At 35.1% G+C, this 23824-nt stretch overlaps 1 protein-coding gene across 5 annotated transcripts in view; it reads right to left on the bottom strand.

Moving 5' to 3' along the window:
* Positions 1-23824, bottom strand: part of SCLT1 (sodium channel and clathrin linker 1) — a 219460-nt gene that overhangs the window by 46826 nt on the left and 148810 nt on the right. For all 5 annotated transcript variants that reach the window (XR_013555142.2, XR_013555143.2, XM_078445738.2 and 2 more), the window contains 4 exons: positions 21618-21692; positions 19219-19364; positions 13417-13609; positions 6684-6880 (listed from right to left, as the gene is read on the bottom strand). Coding sequence is in view for 3 of the 5 variants with exons in the window: in XM_078445738.2 (XP_078301864.1) it covers positions 6684-6880; positions 13417-13609; positions 19219-19364; positions 21618-21692 (611 nt within the window). In the remaining 2 variants the exon portion in view is untranslated. The remainder of the gene's footprint in view (positions 1-6683; positions 6881-13416; positions 13610-19218; positions 19365-21617; positions 21693-23824) is intronic.

Consider the following 23824-nt stretch of genomic DNA (forward strand, 5'->3'; position numbering starts at 1 on the left):
CAATTTATGTTTTGGGGGAAAAATAATCTGTGGAATCATTGATTTGTCTATAATTGAAAACAACTATACAAATTTTCCTTCACACAGCACTTTACAGGTTATTTTAAAAGCATGAGTTAGAACATTTAAAATTATTTTAGGGGCACCTGAGTGGCTCAGTTGTTAAGTATCTGACCGGCTCAGGTCATGATCTCACAGTTCATGAGTTCAAGTCCTACTTGGATGAGCTAAAGCCCCACATCAGGTGAGCTCAAGCCCTGCACAAGCCCCAGGTGAACCCTGCTTCTCTCTCTCCCTCTCTTTGCCACTTGCTCACTAGCGCCCTCTCTCTCTCAAAAAAAGTGATTTTAGATGTAAGAATTCAATTTGTGGGCATTTGTTACATTCACTAAGGTGTTCACTGGTCAAATATATTTAATCCTATATGCTAAAATATAAATGTATGGAAGTTAAGATCTATAAAACTTAAAGTCTAAGATATCTTTTTTAAATTTCTATATTTTTGAAATTTATTTATTCTTGAGAGAGAGAGAGCACATGAGCAGAGGAGGGGCAGAGAGAGAGAGGGAGAGAATCCCAAGCAAGCACAGTCAGCATGGAGTGTGGAGCCCCGCCGAGGCTAGTGATATCAAGAGTCAGATGCTTAACTGACTGAGCCACCAAGGCTCCCCAAAAGGTATCTATAATTTTTGAAGACATTCTTTGATCTTTCTGGACTAATAAAATATCCTACCAAAAAAAAAATGAATAATCTTACAACTCACAGACTCCTATGTAATAATGGGACAACTCAAGGGAATCATGTAAAAATTCCTTGATAATGAGTATATAACTGGGGTGAATTATTTTTCAAAAAATCAAGTACTATTCCTGAAGTCACAAGTTGTAAAGAACCTTAACAATCTTTCTAGCCCAGATGAAAGCAATAGACGGGGTTGTGTTAAAAGTATTTTGACAGACTCAAGACAATTATATTCAACATTCTACGTGCTTCCTTTCGGCAAAGTACTTTGATACTTCAGAGAATACAAACTGAAATAAAACACATTCACTATCAATAACCTACTGGGAATAATTAGCTGGTGTGTACAAGTTACATGTATAATATAGCAAAGCCTAACACAGCCAAGAACAGTATTTTAAGGGTTTAGAGTAGGATGGAGATTACAGTAGTCATAAATATTTCTCAGTAAAACATGTGAATAGGCATAATAAATGTTTATGTGTATCTGTATACACATGCATATATGTGTGTGCACACACATATATACCTATACCATAAATAGCCTCCTGTCAGTTCAAGTCAGGTTTGCCACCAAAGTGTAGGCAGTTAACTTTGGAAAAGTCTGTTTTCGGGGTTTTTTTTCAAATTTAAAATTGCAGACAATGAATTATGGATCTGTATACATTTTTCAAAGTCTAGAGTTTCCTCATGTGTAAAATGGAGAGTGTGATGGTTAATTTTATGTGTCAATTTGTCTGGGCCATGGTGCCCAGATGTTTAATCAAGCATTATTCTGGATGTGTCTGTGAGAGTGTTTTAGGTAAAATTTACATTTAAATCACTGGACTTGGAATAAAGCAGAATACCTTTCATGATGTGGGTGGGCCCCATACAACTAGTTGATGGCCTCATAGAACAAAAAGCTGACTTCCCCCAAGCAAGAGGAAATTCTGCAGTAGACCACTTTTGGACTTGAATGGTAACAATGGCTCTTCAGGTCTCCAGCCTGAATGTCTCTGGACTCAAACTGCAACCTGCAACTATTTCCTGAGTCTCTGGTTTGTCAGTTTTCTCCATCAAAAAAACTTTACACACCTTATCCTTTATAGGCACTTGATTATATAGGTGATAATTTAAGTAACTGTTTTGCCATTGCATAGCATGGATTACCAGTGTACCCTTTACCAGTGGCCTTTAAATCTAATCAAAGCAGAGAATCAATTCCAGATAATCCAGATCCAGTTGGAGTACCCATTCATGAGGTTATATTCTTCTGGAACTACTTCTGTAATTGAAACCAATTCCTATATGTATCAGGGTTTATTCAGGAAAACAGAGCTACACTGAGTGATACAGAATATGGGATTTATTTTGGGAATTAGGTGTGACACACTTGTGGGAGCTGGTAGAAAAGCCAATGCAATGCAGTTGTTTCTGCATCTGGTGTTAAGTCCAAAGTCACTATGGGCCAGCTAAACTAGATGTCATGAAGAAAAGCTAGATATGAACGGAAGCAACTATAAGGACAAACTAGAATCCTGTTTTCATTTATCTCTCACCATCTCCAACTACTGCTGTAGATGACCTACAGGAGAAGCTGGTGCCCTTTCCCATGCATCTACACGTTTAAAAGGAGTCTGTTACACATCCATATATACATCCTCTTGGCCTTCGTCTAAGGGACCTGTGAAGAGTTAGCAGGGTGACCATGCAGTGGGGAAAAAGAAATCCAGGACATTTTCAGTATTACTGAGCAAGGCTGCTGAAAAAATTCTACAGATCCCAAATACCACTGTGGTCACTAACCAGGAGAGGTCTATGCAGATCAGGTCATCAATGAAGTCTTCGCTTAAGTTGTCTCACAATGGGCCTAGTGTGTCTACAATCCTACTCTGTGGTTATTTCCCTGGTTCTGGGATGCATAATTGGAACAGACACACTGAACAACTAAATGGCAAAATCTCTACACTGGTTCTGTAAGCAGTGAAGTAAAGGCTATTATAGTAGGAAAAACCAAGTAGCATTTGAGGAAGTATAGTGAGTAAAGGAAAGGTACAATAAAAGTTTGACTTTCCACTTTATCTGTTTCCAGAATATGCTGGTTCCACAGCATCTTCCAAAGGTGTCCAAAGCCTTTTTTTCTTTATTAAATATCATTCTGAAGTCACGGATTTTTAATATATTTGACATGTTTCAATTTATTGTAGATACTCTTTTTGATGTTCAAACTGCCCCCACATCAGCCAGAGGGTGCCTACTTAAGTTAGCTCCTGGGTACTTTTGCCATGACCCAAGTAATGTTGATACCTTCTTTACCTTTTGCTACAACAAAGTGTTTTCTAGGCTCATCTTCTACTTTTCTAACCTAGATCTATGATCAATCATTTCTTTAAAGAGTCCTGGTTTCTTTTGGGATACCTCATTGCGACAGAATACTGGTCAGTGCTTCCAGGTCCTTTTAGTGGACAGAGCCAGGAGACACATGTTTTTAAGAGTAAAACACATCATGAGTTCCCATTATATTCCCAATTTCAATTAGAGTTGTAAGTTTTATTTAATTTCTTTGAGTTTCTTCTCTATTACAAAAATCTTGGTTCTTAAAGACATTTACATAATTACTCAATTGCTTTATCTCATAATTATAAGCTTCAGAATAATAATACCGATATTATTTCTAATGATATAACTACTAAACACAGTTTATGGTTTTTTTTACATTTCCTTTTATCCTTAGGATTTATCTCACTAGGGATATACAGTCTAATTACTGTGTTTAATGTAACTTGACATAATTTATCTGTGTAATTAAGCCATTAACTTCCTACACTATTAGCTCATTTGTCTAATTTTACTTTCAATTAAAAAAAATTTTTTTTAGAGTTTATTTATTTTTGAGAGAGAGAAAGACAGACAGACAGACAGAGTGTGGGTGGGGGAGGGGCAGAGAGAAAGAGGGAGACACAGAATCCGAAGCAGGCTCCAGGCTCTGAGCTATCAGCACAGAGCCCGATGTGGGGCTTGAACTTGGGAATGGTGAGATCATGACCTAGGCTGAAGTCGGACGCTCAATCAACTGAGCCACCCAGGCGCCCCTAATTTTACTTTCAATTTTTGGGTTTTTAAAAAATTTTTTGATTTAATTTAAAAAATAATTATATGAACGTTTATATAGCTTCAAACTCAAGCCAATATATCTATAAAACAAGTTTCATTCAAAGAAGTCTAGCCTTCATCCTTTGCTCCTTTCTCTTTCCTCACAGAGAACCATTTCAGTTACTGTTTTGGTCACCTCTCTTTTTTTTTTTTTTTTTAATTTTTTTTCAATGTTTTTTATTTATTTTTGGGACAGAGAGAGACAGAGCATGAACGGGGGAGGGTCAGAGAGAGAGGGAGACACAGAATCGGAAACAGGCTCCAGGCTCCGAGCCATCAGCCCAGAGCCTGACGCGGGGCTCGAACTCACGGACCGCGAGATCGTGACCTGGCTGAAGTCGGACGCTTAACCGACTGCGCCACCCAGGCGCCCCTGGTCACCTCTCTTTTTGAGAATGTGTGCATGTGTGTATGAACATAGTGTATACGTAGCATGCTGGTATATATATGTACACACATACACAGAGACGTCCCCCTCTTAAAAGGTAGAATACTACACACACTGTATAATACTTGATTTTTTCACTTAATATATTTTGGATACTGCTCCATGTGCTAAGATTTTAACTGGGATTACGATGCATCTATAGATGACGGGGGGCGTGGGAGGGCTGTTAACAAATTTATAACATTGAGTATTCTGATCAGTTAACCTGATCTATCTAGTTAGGCCTTCCTCTATCTAGTTAGGCCTAACCTCTAGTTAGGCCTAACCTCTATCTAGTTAGGCCTTCTTTAATCATCCCGATATCATAGTTATGTAGAAGTCTTACACATTGTTAGATTTATTCTTGGGTATTTTATCTTTTTGATGCATTGTTAAGTTTACTATTATAGGTTTAATTTTGAAATATTTGTTGTAGGTATGTAGGAATACAATTGATTTTTATATATTTGCGTATTATCTATTAATTATTTTGGACTTATTACATATACAGTCATGCTATCTGTAAAGAATGACTGTTCCTTCCTTCCTTTCTAGTTTGTTTACCTTTTCATATTCTTGCCACAGTGCACTGAAAATCAGGACTTCTGATACAAACATTAATAGAAGTGATAATAATGAACTTCTTTGTATCTTCTCAATCTTCAAAGGAAAGTTACTAACATTTTTTGCCAATAAAAATGTTTGCTTTAGAATAGATACCTTTACAAAATTAAAGAAATTCTATTTCTAGTTTGCTAAGAGATATTTTGAAAAATGATAAATGGATATCAAATATTATCAAATGCTTTTTCTGTATTGAGAAGGCCTTATAATTTTTTCTTTTTTAAAAAAATCTAATGCAGTAAATTATATTATTTATTTTCTAAGCTTTTAATAATTTTGCATTCCCAGGATAAGCCAAATTGGTAAATTTTTTTTGTTAGTTCTTTAATGCTCTCGATAGATGCTTTCTACAATTCATCTAACTTTTTTGGTTGTGGTCTAGGGCGGGTTCAAACTGCCTAGCTCACCATTAACTGGAAGCAGAAATTCTCTTTGTCTCTTCAATTCATTCCAAATACATTTTTATTCCAGCATTCCACCAAAACTGCTCTTATCATGGTTAACAAAGACCATCAAACGGCAACAAACTAAAAGGTCCATTCTCAGTCCTCACCATATTCACCACTCAGTAGCATTTTATAAAACAACAGTTAAGAGCATATTGTCTTTACTGGCCATTCTGTTAGCTAAGTGACTTTGACTAAGTTCCTTAACCTCCCTCAGCCTCAGTTTCTCTACAGTAAAATGTAAATGATAATGTTATCCAGTTCTAGGGTTGTTGTAAAGTTTAAGTAAGTACATCTAAGTCGTTTAGAACAACAACAAAAAAACACATTATGTGCTAAATAAATATCACCTATTATTATTGCTTATACTCCTGAAAAAAAAAAAGATTTCTTTTTTAACCATTCTGTCATGATTCTTATTTCTCTGGATATTCTTTCTCAGTCTCTTTCAGACTTTCAGACTCTTTCAGTCTCAGTCTTCATCTCTCCAGAATATAACTTTTGGAACTTAGTCTTCTGACAGCTTAATTTCTCTACCTAGACTTCCTTTCTACACAATATTATCCCATGACTTTAAAAATCACGTATATGTTAATGAGTCCCACAATTATAGCTTCTGTTGCAATCTCTTCCCTGAACTTCAAACTTACAGACTCTACTGACTAGTTAATATCTCGATTTAAATGTCTTCTAGGCAGCACATATTTAACATGGTTCAAACAAACTTTTTAAAATGATTTCCAACCCTTCAAAACCTAATCCAAGTTAGAATCATTTTATATGCCAATTATTACAGTATTTGCCAACCTTCTCCCTTCCACCCTTGCCCCTCTAGTCTGTTCTTCAAACGTCAATCAAACTGATATGTTAAACATTTAAGCCTGATCATATCACTTTGCTCAAAGCTTTCCATAGCATCCCATTGCATTCAGCATAAAAGCTCAAGTACTTTCCAGGCAGGGGTCAGCAAACTTTCTCTTCAAGGGCCAGAGAGCAAATATTTCAGGCTTTGCAAATCAATCACATTCTGCTGCAACCACAAAATATTATATGCTATACCTATATGCAAAGAGTATTAAGATTCTAAACTGCCACGTCCAAAAAAAATCATTATATTCTGTGGAATGTGACTAAAGTTTTCAAAAATGTAGTATGAGTTTTGGTTTCTAATGCTTAATATTTTTCACAGCAATTCAATAAATATTTGCTGAATAAAAAAATAAGATATTTTTACAAAAAGATGGCAAAGACATTAAAGGTTAAATAATTTATTCTGTAAAATGTATCAAACAATTAATAGTGGACTTACTTTAGATTACTGATTCTAATCTCTGCACTTTCAGTAAGTTTCTTTGTTTCTTCTTTCCACCTATTGGCCACCTTCTGTTGAGTCACTAAGAGATGTCTCAGTTCAACAGTGGAATTTCGATTACTGTCTTCCATCTCTCTTAATTGAACTTCAAATCCATGTTCCTTTATTGAAAATTCATGTTCCATTGTACTGATCTAAGGAACAAAATGAACACATATCTTCTTTTATTTTTTTTTTTTCTACTGTAGGGGATACATTGATCAGTGACACTTACAAAAGCAATAACTCATTGTGGTGTTTGTGGCACAGAAATGTCTGGATGAGATATATAAAAATATGTTTACAATTTTCCTTCATCACAAATGAAGACTTATCCTGTATTGTAATTTAAATTTGGTGAAACCAGAATTATGGACAATTTTTTTTGCAACACTTTCCTCAACATCTTAAAATGCCGGTAGGAAAAAAGTATACTATTTAATATAAAACTGCTCTCATTATCTACTTTCACTTTTGCTGCCAGGATCCATGGAAAATGTTCATGCTCTCAAATAACTGAGAGCTTTTTACTCAAACCATTAAAAAAAAAGTTTACTAATTTATTATAAAGGGTACAACTCAGAAACAGGCAAATGGAATAGTTATATAGGGCAAGGTATGGATTTGGGGGTGTGCAGAGCCTCCACGACCTCTCCAAATGCACCATCCTCTCAGCACCTTAATGTGCTCAACTCAGAATCTCCTCAACTCACCTCATACTAAATTTCAAGTTGTCTTTTAAAGGGTTTTGTAAAGAAAGTAATATACGAGAGTTTCTTTACCACTTCAGTTATGGTATAAACAAATATTTCTTTTTCAGGAAAAAAAAAGACTATAAATAATGATTTTTCGGAATCTCATATGTAAGGATTGTCCATTATTTCCAGCTAATTTATGTCATTAGGGTAAAAATAACTTAATGCAGAATAAACATATAAGTAAATGCTTTTTGGATACTTTAGAAGCATTCTTAATTGGGGTTCAGGGAGAAAATTAAGCCCTAATGCTCTCAGGCATTCAGTGTATGTAATGAATTGCCTTCTCTTGAATGCTTCTAGAATGAAACTGTCTATACCATCCTTGAGGCAACTGACAAAACAGTCACTAGAACAATTTATTTGGTGTACTCTCAGGCCATCTTTATCTTATGATACTAAAGAAACATTATAAAGAATATTTATCTTATGATATTTTAAAGTAATGTGCTTTAAAGATCATTACAGCTGGTATAGCTTATAGTAATTCATCAAATATGGCCACTTTCCAAAATCAAAAAAGGATGAATAAAAAGGACTCAACTTTACTCAATACCAAGGAAAACTAAACAACAGCAAAATCCATGGTTCTTGGGATAAACTGCAAACACCCATCCTCACTACTTCTGCTAAATGCAACGTGCTTCCTAAAACTCTTAAATTTGGTTTCTCAAATAATACACAAGTAGAAATTTAAGACTTTATAAATACTGGCACTGGGAAAACAACCTTAGTTTTATTAATTCTCTATTATATTACAAGCTCCTGAGGCTCCTTGACTCCTGCTATTTTAATTTCTGTCTTATTGGATTCTGCAAATTTAGATTTGAATATGCTCCTACTCCTTCTCTGTCTCAATCTCAACCTTGCCTGGAGAAGCCATGGTTCTTATGTGTTAGGCAGAACTGTCTATTTCTGTCTTTGTCTCTCTCATATATATTAAAAACTGATAAATGCATCTATACAGTTTTAGAAGTCTGCCTGCCTAGTTAACTCCCCATTTCTTCTTAGAAAGCTTATTTGTAATTTGATAAGCCTTGTTCTGAGGTTCTTTGTGACAACCTGGTCTTTGTCTACTTCTAACAAGCTTGTGTTGTGCTACTCTTCCCTTTTTTTTCTTTGTTTCTGTTACAATGGCTTCTCATTCTTGGCTCATTTTCACATGTAGTTCCCTTTGCCTGAAGTAATCTTACCTCTCCTGCTTGTCTTAGTTATTTCTATTCAATTTTTAAAACTTAGTTCAATTATTGCTTCTATCTAGAACCAAATCAAGTCCCTCTGTTATAAGTTCTCTCAGTGCCCTATGTTTTTCCTAAAGAGTATTTATTAGTTTGTAAATACATGTTAAAGTTTGCCCATCTCCATGAAAAAATGACAGTTTTAAGGTTGGGGGGGGGGCGCATGTCTTCATTACATTTTCAGCACCTGAAACATAGTAAAGTTCCCAAAACACATCTGTAGACCAAATTAATGATGGCTTTTTGGTATCAAAATGTAGTCTTTAAACACATGCCAGATCCTTTAGCTGGTGAAATTCCAACTGTTAAACTGGACAGATCTGCAGCTATGGACTACAAACAACTGAGTCTCCTATAACAGAAGTCCCACTAATGGTTAAATTCAATATATTGGTAGGAAGAAAGGATTTATGGTCTCCCTTTTTTCTTTGTGCTCTTCCTCTGCAGAGAACCACTCACACAAATAGTTCTGTCATCCTTTTGTTCTCCAAAACATCAATTACTATCCTGAACTGTTAAAGATAGATAAAATGTAGCACCAGGTAGGGAAAGTCATGAATTTCCCTCTCCCCCATTATAAAAACCAAAACCCCTAAACATACACATATTGTAAAGTTATGGAAGATTAAAAAAAATTAAAAACAAATATAAGGTTTCTGTAATTGACAACTCAGAGATAACTACCTCTACTCTACCTGTTGTTTTTTATTTATGAATTTTAGAAGTTAGAGTAGTGACTACAGAATTGCAATATATATATACTTATATTTTTTCTTATTGTTTTAAAACTTAGACATAGCAATATAAAAAACATTATAAATTATTTAGAACCAATTTTTAATGATGACTCAATACAGTATTTTATAGATGTACCATCTCATTGTTCCTTCATTTCTAGTTATGAATAATGTTGCAATGGATTTTTTGAATTATGAAATATTTTACTTATTTTCTTACGAGAAAATTTTAGACTCTAAATGTGTACCATTTTTTTAAAAAAAATTAATATTTATTTTTTTTGAGAGAGACAGAGTGCAAGTGAGGGAGGGAGAGGCAGAGAGAGAGGGAGACACAGAATCTGAAGCAGGCTCCAGGCTCTGAGCTGTCAGTATAGAGCCCGATGTGGGGCTTGAACTGACAAGCCGCAGTCGATTGACCTGGGTTGAAGTTGAATGCTTAACTGACTGAGCCACCCAGGGGCCTCTAAATGTGTATCATTTTAAACTCTCAGTTGCACATTCACTCACTGATAACTATGCAATTAATTAATAGTGGCTTTAAACTTTAAAAAAGTTATTTACTAGCACTTTGTTTCCTTAGTCTGTGACTTCTGTTCATGTCTCCTACACGTTCTTCTATTGGGTTATATTTTTTAAAGCTCCTTATGTATGAATGTTTTTTGTCTTTTGTCCCATTTACTAAAATTATTTCTCCCAGTTATTTCTTTTCAAAACATTTAAAAATGGTTCTAAATATTTAAAAACTTTATATACCTAAACCTACCAATATATTCATTTGCAATATCTTCTAATTTTGTTTGTTTTGCTAGGAAAGTTCTTTTCCATCTATCAGTTACATATCTGCCTACATTTCCCACTAATGTTTTATAGTGTCACTAATAGCTTTTAGTTATAAACCCATATGAAATTTATAATGTAAAATTTAAAATCGCACAAGGTACAAATATTTTTTCACCAAGTACACTGACTTATTTTATTATGGAAATGTTTTGGTATGAGAACTTTCAAGCATACACAAAATAAAAATAAAAATATTACAACGAATCCCTATGTGCCCATCAACCACATAGTGCACTTGTTTTATCTGCACTCCTACTAAACTTTCCTTTGCCAAGATTTATCTTTCTTTTCCTTACAATGAACTACATCCCAACTCAAGTTTTACACATATACTGACATGCCAGAGTCACCACCCTGATTTAGATATCTCAGGAGGCTCACTCATATGTCCTAATCATTACTCATTTTGTAATTGAAGTTGTAACCTCTATTCTGATCTCATCCTCATAGGTAATTATGCCTATTCTTCACTTTCAAATAATGAAATTAATAGACTAGAGATTTTTTGTGTCTGGCTTCTTTGTTCAACATTAGGTCTGTGAGACTCATCCATAATTACTTATAGTTCATTCTGTTTTATTGGTGCATCTATTTCATTATCTGAGTGTACCACCATTTATTTATGTAATCTCATGTGGATGAACATGAGTTATTTTCAGTGTTTGATATGATTAAAACTTTTATGAATATTCTTATACAGATGTCTTCATGAACATAAGCACTCATATCTATGGGTATGTAGCCAGGATTATTTGGCATCGTATGTATGTATGTATGTCCAACTTTAAAAGATAATGCTAACTGCTGGTTGTACCAACTTACATTCTCAAAGTAGTGTATGAAAGTTCCAGTTGCTTTAAATCTTTGTCAACACTTGATAGTCTTAGTTTTTTAATTTTATTTTAGCCATTCTGGTAGGTATGCAGTGGTACCTCACTGCAATTTTCATTATTTTGCTGATTAATAATGCAGTTGAACATTTTTTCATAAATTCTCTTTTATGAAGTGCCTATTTAAGGTTTTTACCCACTTTTGGAAACAGGTGTTTGTTTTTTCCTTATTAACTGCTAACTATTTTATCATTAACTGGTAACAGTTTTTATATTCTATTCTAGATATTAGTCCTTTTTTTGGTTATGTTCTATTATATATACATATATATTATTGTGTTACAAGTGTATTATATTATACATACATTATATATACTTTCCATATTCCAAATACTTTCTTACTTTTCACCCTCTTAATGGTATCTTTTTTTTTTTAATATTTGTTTATTTCTGAGAGAGAGAGAGAGACAGAGCATGAGCAGGGGAGGGGCAGACAGAGAAGGAGACACAGAATCTGAAGCAGGTTCCAGGCTCTGAGTTGTCAACACAGAGCCCGACATGGGACTCGAACTCACAAACTGTGAGATCATGACCTGAGCCAAAGTCAGACGCTCAACTGACTGAGCCACCCTGATGCCCCAATGGGGTCTTTTTTTATTTCGACAATTGGATTGTGATTTTTTAAAAAATTTTTTTTTTACATTTATTTATTTTTGAGAAACAGAGTGAGACAAAGCGTGAGTGGGGGAGGGGCAGAGAGAGGACACACAGAATCTGAAGCAGGCTCCAGGCTCTGAGCAAGTGGTCAGCACAGAGCCTGATGCGGGGTTCGAACCCACAGACTCTGAGATCATGACCTGAGCCGAAGTCGGACGCTCAACCGACTGAGCCACCCAGGTGCCCCGGATTGTGAATTTTAAGAGGCAAGACTGGCAAACCAGGGCTTGCATTGTACTTAATGGTGTCTTTTGATGACTCAATAATATTAATTTAATGAAATCCAATTAATTTATTATGATTATTGCATTTCGTGTTCTCATTAAGAAATTCTTTCTAACCCAAGATCATGAAGATTTGAAGCTTGAAGGTCCACTGTTTTATATGTTGCATTTAGGTCTACAAGACAGCTCAAATGAGTTTAAATGTGTGGTGTGATATAGGGGTCAAGGTTTATTTTAAAAATATGTACCCAACTGATCTAGCATCATTTTTTATAAAGATAATTCTTTCCCTGTTGAACTACAGTAGTGCTTTTGTTATAAATGAGGTGATTATGAAAAATGGGTTTGTCCCTGGACTATGTTTTGTTCCATTGATCAAATTGATTATTATTGATAGCACAGTGTTACTGTAGCTTTATATCGTCAATATCTGGTGGTGTGATTCTTCCCTTTTGTTCTTCAAAGATTTCCCACATACTAAACCATAAAGTACAAACCTCTCTGTATGATCTACAAAGCTGTCTTTCAGAGTTACAGCTTTTATTAATAACTACAGTGTCTGATACATGCAGAAGGCAATACATATGGGTTGATATGAATTAGGTTGGAATGTGACTTTGTATGAGTACACAGTAACAAAAAACAAAGTGAAACATGAATACTGCTATCTCAATCTTTACTATGAAACTGGAAGATACAGCTTTTTACCATAAAGAGTTAATGCCACCTTTTACAAAAGTTGCATGGAATGGGGTAAAGCAAGCAACATGCTGATGGTCACACCAGTGCTTCTTGAAACTCCCTTAAACATGTTCCTATTGTCAAAGCATGTTAAACATTACCATGAAGAAAGAGGGAAGGAGAGGAAAAATAAAGGGGATTTTTTTTTTCTAGAAGGGACTTTTATCCCTTGCCTTCCTCCTAGCGTGGAAATTTTAGACTACCTATGAGAGGTTCTCAGAGCATACTGATGTAGCATCCTCTATAGAGCTAGTTTTAGAGTTCAATTTTTAAGAGGCTATTACAGAAGCGAGGATGACAGTCTGTAAAGTTATCTCATCTATAGTTTTGCTAGCACTGCTTAAATTGCTTTGGCAAGAATATCAGTGTATTTCATGGTTGGAAAGAATTTTTTGTGTGTGTGGATAGTGAAAGCAATCATTTTTAAGTATGCTTGCCAAATTCTACAATACAAAAAAGACTGGTTAATGCTCTGCATTATGATTTAGTGCTATCTGATGAAAAGGCAAAAAAAAAAAAAAAAGGCCTTAAAAATGTTTTACTGGGTCTCTCTTATATTTTGATTTTTACAAGTACACATTTAACTCTAACTAGTCTTGAAAATACCTTTAATTTGGCTTTTTTTTGAGCTTCAAGAGCAATCTTTCTTAAATCCTCAGTCTCTTTCTGTAACTGTTCATTTTCTTGCTGAAGTTTCAGCCTTTGTTCACTGACAAATCCACAGTTTTCTCTCTCAGACTCCAATAAGTTTTGAAGTTTCTGAATCATTTCTTGGCAACGTGATATCTCTTCTGAGGAACTGATAAAAAAACAAAAGGAACCCATAATTAAACTTAATGATCTGTAACAGAAGTCAAGCACTCTGTTTTATAGTGTAGACTTGTTTTGTTCTGACTCATTTCTCTTCACAGAGGATTTTTTTTCTTTTTTTAATTTTTATTTATTTATTTTTTTTAGATTTACAGCCAAATTAGTTAGCATATAGTACAACAATGATTTCAGGAGTAGATTCCTTAACGCCCCTTACCCATCCAGCCCATCCCCCCTCCCACAACCCCTCCAGCAACTCTCAGTCTGTTCTCTGTATTTATGAGTCTCTTCTGTTTTGTCCCCCCTCCCTGTTTTTATATTATTTTTGTTTCCCTTCCCTTATGTTTATCTGTTTTGTCGCTTAAAGTCCTCACATGAGTGAAGTCATATGGTTTTTGTCTTTCTCTAATTTCACTTAGCATAATACCCTCCAGTTCCACCCACGTAGTTGCAAATGGCAAGATTTCATTCTTTTTGACTGCCGAGTAGTACTCCATTGTGTGTGTGTGTGTGTGTGTGTGTGTGTGTATTTATATACCACATCTTCTTTATCCATTCATCCATCGATGGACATTTGGGCTCTTTCCATACTTTGGCTATTGTTGATAATGCTGCTATAAACATGGGGGTGCATGTGTCCCTTCAAAACAGCACACCTGTATCCTGTGGATAAATGCCTAGTAGTGCAATTGCTGGGTCGTAGGGTAGTTCTATTTTTAGTTTTTTGAGGAACCTCCATACTGTTTTCCAGAGTGGCTGCACCAGCTTGCATTCCCACCAACAATGCAAAAGAGATCCTCTTTCTCCGCATCCTCTCCAACATCTGTTGTTGCTTGAGTTGTTATCTTCACTGAGGATTTAAACTATGTGGTTTCACAATGTTATATTAGCCCAGGCAAATACATTCAGCTTAGCAATCTTGACTAATACACTGAACAGTTACTACTCACCTATAAAATCTATGTGAAACTTTTTTCAAATTTTTACTAACACTGAGAATCACTGTGTAACAAGGACTTCAAGAGGATAAACTGAAGCTAATGATAAGGAAGGTGAAGTAGATAATGATCAAAACTCCTTTACTACTTTGATTAACTCCATAGGAAGACACATTAGGTGTCTAGATTACTAAATTACAATAAGACCTATTTCATATTTTTCTGTTGCATGACTTAAAATTTTTTTTTATAAACTTCCAGCTCTACAAATCTCATTTTATCAGTTTAAATAGGTTATAGTTCTTGAACTTTCTCAACAATGGATTATTGGGTAACACAACCTTCAAACATGTATGTTGCTTCAATATGCTAACTTATATTCCTATCTTTTAAAATTTCTATGTTTTCAAACCCAGCTAATCAAATACTGTGAACATTCTCTGGTCAAAAGGTGTCAGAGGAAATATATATAAGGTCTTTTAGTTCCGTATACCATAACTCTTTTTTCCTATTCAACTCTGGCTGATAAAGTTTCTAATGAAATGATGGATCTAGGAAATGATCAAAGGATGATAAAATCAGAAAGATGCTAAGATCAGAAATAATCACATATTTTATTTTTCCTTTTCAAATTTTGATGTAAATTTTAGTTAACATACAGTACAATATTGGTGTCAGGAGCAGAATTCAGTGATTCATCACTTACATATAACACCAAGTGCTCATCATAACAAGTGCCCTCCTTAGTATCCATCACCCATTTAGCCTATCCCCCACCTGCCTCCCTCCATTAACTCTCAGTTTATGCTCTATCTTTAAGGATTTCTTAGGGTTTGTTTCCCTCTCTCTTTTTTCTCCCTTCCCCACCATGTGTTCATCTGTTTTATTTCTTAAATTGCACATATGAGTGAAATCATACTGTATGTCTTTCTCTGCCTGACTTATTTCACTTAGAATACACTCTAGCTCCATCCACGTTGCTGCCAATGACAAGATTTCACTCTTTCTTATGGCTGAGTAATGGTCCATTGTATATATGCTGCCTCTAATTTATCCACTCATCAGTCGATAGGCGTTTGGGATCTCTCCACAGTTTGGCTATTGTTGATAATTCTGCTATAAACATCAGGGTGCACATATCCCTTCGAATCAGTATTTCTGTATCCTTTGGGTAAATGCCTAATACTGCAATTGCTGGATCGTAGGGTAGGTCTGGAAAAGAGTATGGAGGTTCCTCAAAAAGTTAAAAATAGAACTACCCTACAACCCAACAACTGCACTGAACAATGTTTATTCATTTTTGAGAGAGACGGAGAGAGAGCACATGCACATGAATAGGAGAGGGGCAGAGAGAGGGTGACAAAGGATCCAAAATGGACTCTATGCTGATAGCAGAGATCCCAACGTGGGGCTCGAACTCACAAACCCTGAGATTATGACCGGAGCCGAAGTTGGATGCTTAACCAACCAAACCATCCAGGCATCCCTCCTGTGATAGTTTTTGACTTAAATTCTATTTGTCTGATATAAGATACTCCTGCTATCTTTTGGGCACCATTCGCATGGAATATCTTTTGCCATCTCTTCATTTTCAGCCTGTGTATTTCCTCAAGTTTAAAGTGACTCTCTAGTAGGCAACATATAGTTGGATTTTATTTTCTAATCCATTCTGTCACTCTGTCTTTTGATTGGATGATTTAATCCACTTAAATTAAAAGTAATTACTAATAGGTAGTAACTCGTGATTTTGCTGTTTTCCATTTTGTAGTTCCTTTGTTCTTTTATTCCTATTTTAGTTGTCTTCCTTTGTGATTTGTTGAATTTTTGTAGTAGCTGCTTTCATTCCTTTCTCTTTACCTTTTGGGTGTCTACTACACATTTTTTTTTTTTTCTGATTAGCATGAGACTTACATAAAACGTCTGTTATGAGTCTATTTTAAATTGGTAACAATTTCAATCACTTTTATTTCTCTCTCTCCTCACATTCTGTGTTATTGATGTCATACTTTACATCTTTTTATATTGTATATCAATTATCACATTATTGTACTTCTGGTTATTTTTAATAATCATATATTTTAGCTTCTATACTAGAGTTAAAAGTGATTTATGTAGTACTATTATGAGTCTTAGAGTATTCTGACTTTGGCAGTATACTTTCCTTTACCAGAAAGTTTTATTCTTTCACATATTTTTATGTTTCTAATTAGTATCCTTTCAGTTCCATTTGAAAACTCTAGCTTTTCTTATACAGCAACTCTAATAGTGATGCACTCCCTTTTGAGCTTTTGTTCATCTTAGGAAGTTTTTAATCTCTCTTTTACTTTTGATGGACAACTTTGCTGGGTATAGTATTCCTGGTTTGCACTTTTTTTCTTTCAGTACTTTGGATATATCATGCCACTTTCTCTCTGCTACAAAGTTTCTTCTAAGAAATCCATTAATACTTTTATTGGGGTTGGAGGGAGTCCCATGTATGTGATGAGTCACTTCCTGTTTTAAAAATTCTTTTTTATTCTTGGCAATTTGATTATAATGTGTCTAGGTGAAGACCTCTTGATGTTGAGCCTTTCTGTGATTCTTTGAGTGTCATGGATCTGGATGTTCAATTCCCTCCCCAGATTTGGGCAGTTTTCTATTATTATTTCTTTACAAGCTTTCTGTTCCTTTCTCATTCTCTGCTCCTTCTGGGATTTTCATAATGTGTATACTAATTCACTTTAAGATGTCCCATAACTCATGTAGGTTTTTTTCAGTCTTTTTCATTCTTCTCTTTGTTCCTCTAACTGGATGATTTCAAATGACCTCTCTTCAAGCATGCGGATTTTCTTCTGAATGATCAAGTCTGCTACTGAAACTCCACAGAATTTTTCAGTTCAGTTCTTCAGCTCCAGGATTTCTGTTTGTTTCTTTTTAATGGATTCTACTTCTTTGTTAAACTGCTCATTTTGTTCATGTAACATTTTTCTGATTTTATTTAGTTGACTCTGTTCTCTTATAGCTGAGTTTCTTTAAGACGATATTTTAAATTTTTGTTAAGCAGTCCATGGATCACCATTTCTTTTGGGTCAATTATTAGTTTCCTTTATTAGTTTATTAGTTTCCTTTGATGATGTCATATTTGCCTGATTCTTTCTTGGTATCTGTGTATTTGAAGAAGCAGATTCCTCTTCTAGTCCTTACAGACTGAAGGAGGAAGACTTCCTCCTGCCAAGTCCCACAGCTGATGAGGCTGCTTCTGGGATTGTGGTTGAGCAAGGCTGAAACCATGTCATGTGACTACTGCCAAGTTCATGTTTGGCAGGCATGTAACCAAGGGCACAATCAAGTGTTTTGTCCAGTGAGTTCCTAAAGGTGCTCCTGTCATGCCACTGAACTGGTCCATATGTGCACAGGACTGTTTCTGGACTGTGGTAGAGTGGGACTAAAGCTGGGTCACAAAACTACTTCACGGATTGTAGTCAGTTCTGAGGTCAGTGGGTCTGTAACTGTAAGCATCTATGGGTGTAGCTTGTGCTGAGTCTTTTGGGTGGTTGGCTGGACGCCTAGCCATGAAAGACTACCTCAAACTGTGGTACAGCAAAGCTGGATCCATGTCTTATGGTTTTTGCTAAGTCTGCAGTCAGGTCTGTGGTTGGCAGGCCTGTTACCAGAGGTGTGGCCAGGTGTGACTTCTGCTGGGTAACTGTTAGTACTCCCAAAACTGGGCTGGTTCTGGGTGGCAGGGTTGCTTCCAGACTACAGTAGAGTGGAACTAAAGCCAGGTTGCAGGGACAGTAAGGTCTGAGTTTGGCAGGCCTGTTATCAGAAGCACTCACAGGCATGGCTTCTCCTGAATCCCTAAGTGGAAGAGGCTAGGTGCAGGACTGTCAACAAGCAGGGCTAGAGCCAAGTCCACATGTAGATGGGGCTGCTTTGGCCCATAGATAGGACCATAGTATATGCTGGCACTGGTGTATAGACCTGCCTCTCTGTTTTTGGGCTCCAATAGTGATTTGTAACCTCCTACCTGGATCCCAAAGCTTTCACAAAGGCACTTTTGTCCAGGGATGCCTTTCACATATTTGTTTCTTTGGAGGGATATGGGCTGGGTACCTCCAATTCATTCCACTATATTGCTGACAGTATTCATCTTTATTTTTAAAATATCTATCAAACATATTCTGTAACAGATTGAGATTTCATGCAATTCAAATTAAGTTTTACAGTATTAAGTAACACTCTGGCAGGAAAGGTAGAAAATTAGTTAGAACGGATATACCAGATTATAAATTTACCATTTTAATAGACAATGTAATAAATAAACATGAAGGATTATTATAGAATATTCAAAAAAAAAGAAATATAAGTATAAACTGATTATAAAAGCAATAATTGTAAGGAAGCTACTGCAATAGCTTAGTTAGTATGAAGAAAAACCCAATCTTATAAGCATTCTATTTAACTGCCAGAAAGGAGAAATTTGATACAAATGGTATAATACTGTTGAATCGTTTCTTCTGAAACAAATTAGTTTTCAGAAATAAGCTTGAAAAAAATTCTATTTGGTGCTAAATTTTTTGTCCCAACATATATATAAGTCCTATTTAAGAAAAGTAAAGAATCTGTCAAAAAGTATGTGAATTATAAAAATGTTAATAGAAAATGTAAAATAACTTACTTTATTTCAAGTTGTTTTATTTTATTTTCTGCCGTCTTAAGTCTTAGCTGAAGATCGTCTTTTGAACGTTCTGCAACCAGGCATCTTTGGTGCATTTCCTCTAGTTTTCTGTAATCACTTTCATTTACTCTGCCTTCATGGTAAATCTGCAAAAGAAGCTTATATGTACTACGTTACAGAAGAAAACTGCCTTAACAAATTATACAGTTTAGAAACTGAAATCAATGGATAAATAAAAACCCATAATGTGTTCATCTGTTCTCACTGTAACACACTAAAACATATCAATAATTTTGGTGTTTCATATTTATAAAATAAAATGTTGAAAACTGACATATAATTGCTTATTTTTTGAAATTATTCATGCTTATGGTAAACTATTCAAAAAGTTTTAATATTTTATCCTTTCTTTTATTAATGTGCTGTATCATGCTGACTGATTTGTGAATACTGAACCACGCTTGCAACCCAGGAATAAATCCTATTTGATCATGGTGAATGATTTGTTTTTTTTAATGTATAGTTTGGATTCAGTTTTGTCATTGAGAATTTTTGCATCTATGCTTATCAGGAATACTAGCCTGTAGTTCTCTTTTTCAGTGGTGTCTTTATCTGGTTTTGGTATTAGGGTAATACTGGCCTCATGGAATGAATATGGAAGTTTTCCTTCCTTTTCTATTTTAGGTAATAGTTTGGGAAGAATAGGTATTAACTCTTCTTTAACTGTTTGATAGAACTTCCTGTGAAGTCATCTGGTACTGGGGACAGTTTCAATATTTTAAAAAGAAATATAAAATAGTTGAAATAAAAAAAATACTCTAAATGTCACCACTTAGAGATAATTGTTTTGATTCAATTGTCTTGAATACCTTTTAAGAAAATTCTATATTCTGGTATTAAAAAATACAGACATATGCTATGGAGGAATGAGTAGAACTATCTGAAAGTGACTTCAGAATCTTACTCTGGTTTAACTAGACAATGATCTAACTGAAACGGGAGTTCCTCTTTCCCCAACGGGAGTGACTGTACCCAAGCTCAGCTTCTTATAAGACTAAGCTTCCTACCACGACACAGGGGCTATAACATCCCAAGAAGTGTGAAGTTGCCAGGTGCTAAGCAGCTCACATTTTCAGACAAATTCCACACAAGGCTATCCTCTAAATCCAGACTGCCTGGCAAATAACCTGTATCTTCTTCCACTGAAAAGACTGCTTTGTCACTCCTACTCTATAAAAAGGTAAAGTATCAGCAAGTTAATGTCCCACTACTAAAATACAGGCCTATAGTATAGTCCCAGCAGTGCTTTGACTTCAGCACACTTGTTTGTTGGACAGTGGGAGAATTAGGGACCTGTGCCTTCTCTTTACCTGTTGTCTTCAGTATTATAAGTTTTACATTTCCTCAATTAAGCCTATTCCTTACTCTATGCCATGTAATATTAAGAAATTCATCCCAGCCCTGATGTATAGCAGGTGGCAATCTAAATGGGATCTATACCTATTCCATAACATATAGTAACTCAGAAGGAATCAACCTTGCAGGAGAAAGATGACCATAAAGGTCCCACTTGGAATACGACATGTATGCTATATGCTGCTTTGTAAAGGACTCATTTACTATCTGATGTCATGATCTTTTTATGTCAATAACACATATATGTCACATGCTTTTTACTGATTGCTAAGTTTACTGATTTTCTTTATGCTATGTAGCACAGCATGTAAGTACTCTTCTTTGAAAATCAAAGTCTGACTGTAACATTTAGTATTTGTTAACATTAGGTAACTTACTTAACCTCTCTACAAAAGTTCCTAATGCACCACTTAAAACACCGTATACTCTGCACCAAGTGTAGTCTCCATTTTTTCCCAAGGCATTTTACAAGAGTGGGATATTTACTGATGATAAAAAAGCTATCTAAGTAAGAAATAAATTTTAAACTACATACTTCTTACAGTATTTTTTCATAAATATCATTTGGGTAATATTTTTCTACTTACAAAATAAAAATCTATACTTTTAAAAGGTTAAAATCAGAGCAATGTTGTAATTTTCTGGTTATACATATTTGTATTTATAGATGGCCTGAACCCAATAAAAGTTGGCATAGAATTTAAAAACACAAGGAAGATGAAGTAAAATTTACTACTGGAATAAGGTTTAATCAAGGATAGCTACTTCAAAAAATGTACACCTTTAAGTAAAAAGTACAAGTACTATGGCCACTCTTATAAAGAAATGTATTCAGGCAATACTAGTATTTAAGTACAGATTCTGAATATATTCCAGGTAAAAACACTCACTTATAATATAGGGGTTGCTAGTAGGCAGCGTGATGAAAGCAAACAGTAATAGTGAATATCTGCAGTTGAGTTTAGGTATTTTTTCCTTTTTACCTTTTCTAGTTCTTCTTCCACTGCTTTTTTCTCCCTAATGGCTCGTTCAATTTGGCTTTGTTTTTCAGCACACTCCTATAAATTCAATTCATATTGTAAATAAATATGTTTGTAAAAACTTAAGAAAAAAATGGGTAAAATGATTTGTTTGTAACAAAGAAATACCAGCAAACAAATTCTCGTTTGTAACAAGAATACCACACTTACACTATCAACAGAGCATGACCATATTGATTATTCAACAAAAACAAAAAAACCTCAATCTTCAAAGAGCTGCCTATCTCAGGATTTCAGAAATCGCCTCCAGCACAGAATGTCAAGGAGTTCTAAGTAAACATACTAAATGGGTGACAGAGGTTGAGGGATTCCAGAGAGAAAAAAATAAGACCCCTTTCTCATATTAGTTTTATTCATATACTCATATCACATATTTTAATTTCTTAAAAATGTTATTTATTTTCAGAAGGAGGGGGAGGGAGAGAATGCATGCGTGAGCTAGCAGTGGAGGGGCAGAAAGAGAGGGAGAGAAAGAGAGTACGAAGCCCAATTCACAAACCATGAGATCGTGACCTGAGCTGAAATCAAGAGACCTCTTATCACGTATTTTAAGAGGAAACACAGAACTGGGCAGTGACACCATCACAAACCATGAGATCGTGACCTGAGCTGAAATCAAGAGACCTCTTATCACGTATTTTAAAAGGAAACACAGAACTGGGCAGTGACACCATATCCTGAGGATAACCTGTGGACTAAAATGTACATGGGTATATAAATTCAATTTTTTTTTTTTGGCAAAACTTATAAATAGCCAACGTACATAGTAAATTTTACTAACATGATCATTAAACATTTCTGCTCATGAGGCACCTGGGAGGCTCAGTCGATTAACCAGCCAACTTTGGCTCAGGTCATGATCTCGTGGTTCATGGGTTCGAGCCCCGCATTGGGCTCTGTGTGGACAGCTCAGAGACTGGAGCCTGCTTTGGATTCTGTGTCTCCCTCTCTCTCTGCCCTCCTCTGCTTGCACTCTGTCTCTAAAATAAATAAACATTAAAAAAACTTTTTTTAACATTTCTCCTCAAAAGGCTTTAATCAGTAAAACTGAGCAAGCATATCAATCAGCTGATAAAATTTAATATTTTGCAAATGAGACTAAACTAAAAACAACCTTTATAATGACTGGCTCCTCACAGCTATTTGTTTTTAACTATTTATTTGAGAATCAGTGTGATTATTTTCTACTAATTGTAGTTTATGCTTTGGATGAACCCGCTTACTGTCAGTACACTACTAATTAATATTCAACTATCTTTGGCATAACTTTATTTTATTTTTTATTTTAAAAATGTTTATTTATTTTGAGAGAGCATATGCACCTGTGAGTGGGGAGGGGCAGAGAGAGAGGGGGAGAGAGAATCCCAAGCAGGGATGGATCCCATGACTTGAGCTGAAATCAAGAGTTGGACGCTAAACCGATGGGGCCATCCAGGTGCACTCAGCATAACTTTATTTTATTTAAGTATCAAAATGTTTTTAAATTTTGAAATAAGCTTCTAAATTGTGAATTCTGATTATAATGAAGATCTTAACCCTATGTTACAAATCAGATGATTAATCTAAATTATCTTTCATTAAGCTAGAATTATTAGTGCACAAGAAATGAAACTTTAAACATTCCATATATATTCATATAGTAAGTCGCTAATCTATGAAAAGGTAGTTTTATGGTGTGATATTTGGGATTTCTTCTATGTTGATATGTGATTTTTAATAGACTATTTTTAGAGCAGTTCAGATTCACAGAAAAATTGAGAAGTCAGAGATTTCTGCTATGCTTCTTGACCCCATAATATGCAAAGCCCTCCCCTATTTTCAACATCCCTCACTGTAGTTATACACTTGTTAATACTGATGAACCTATAATGACACAACCTTATCACTCAAAGTCCATAGCTTACATTAGAGTTCACTCTTGGTGCTGTTCATTTCGTGAGTTTGGACACATTTATAATGATATGTATTCACTACAGAGTAGGTACAGTGTCCTAAAAATCCTCTCTGCTTCACCTATGCCTATTTATCCCTCTCTTCTCCTTAACTCCTGATAACCATCAGTCTTTTTACCCCATAGTTTTGCCTTTCCAAGAATGCCATACGGTTGGAATCAAACAATATGTAGCCTTTACAGACTAGCTTCTTTCACT

Source organism: Panthera onca, chromosome B1 (assembly GCF_046562875.1).
Source record: "Panthera onca isolate mPanOnc1 chromosome B1, mPanOnc1 haplotype 2, whole genome shotgun sequence".
Taxonomy (NCBI): Eukaryota; Metazoa; Chordata; class Mammalia; order Carnivora; family Felidae; genus Panthera; species Panthera onca.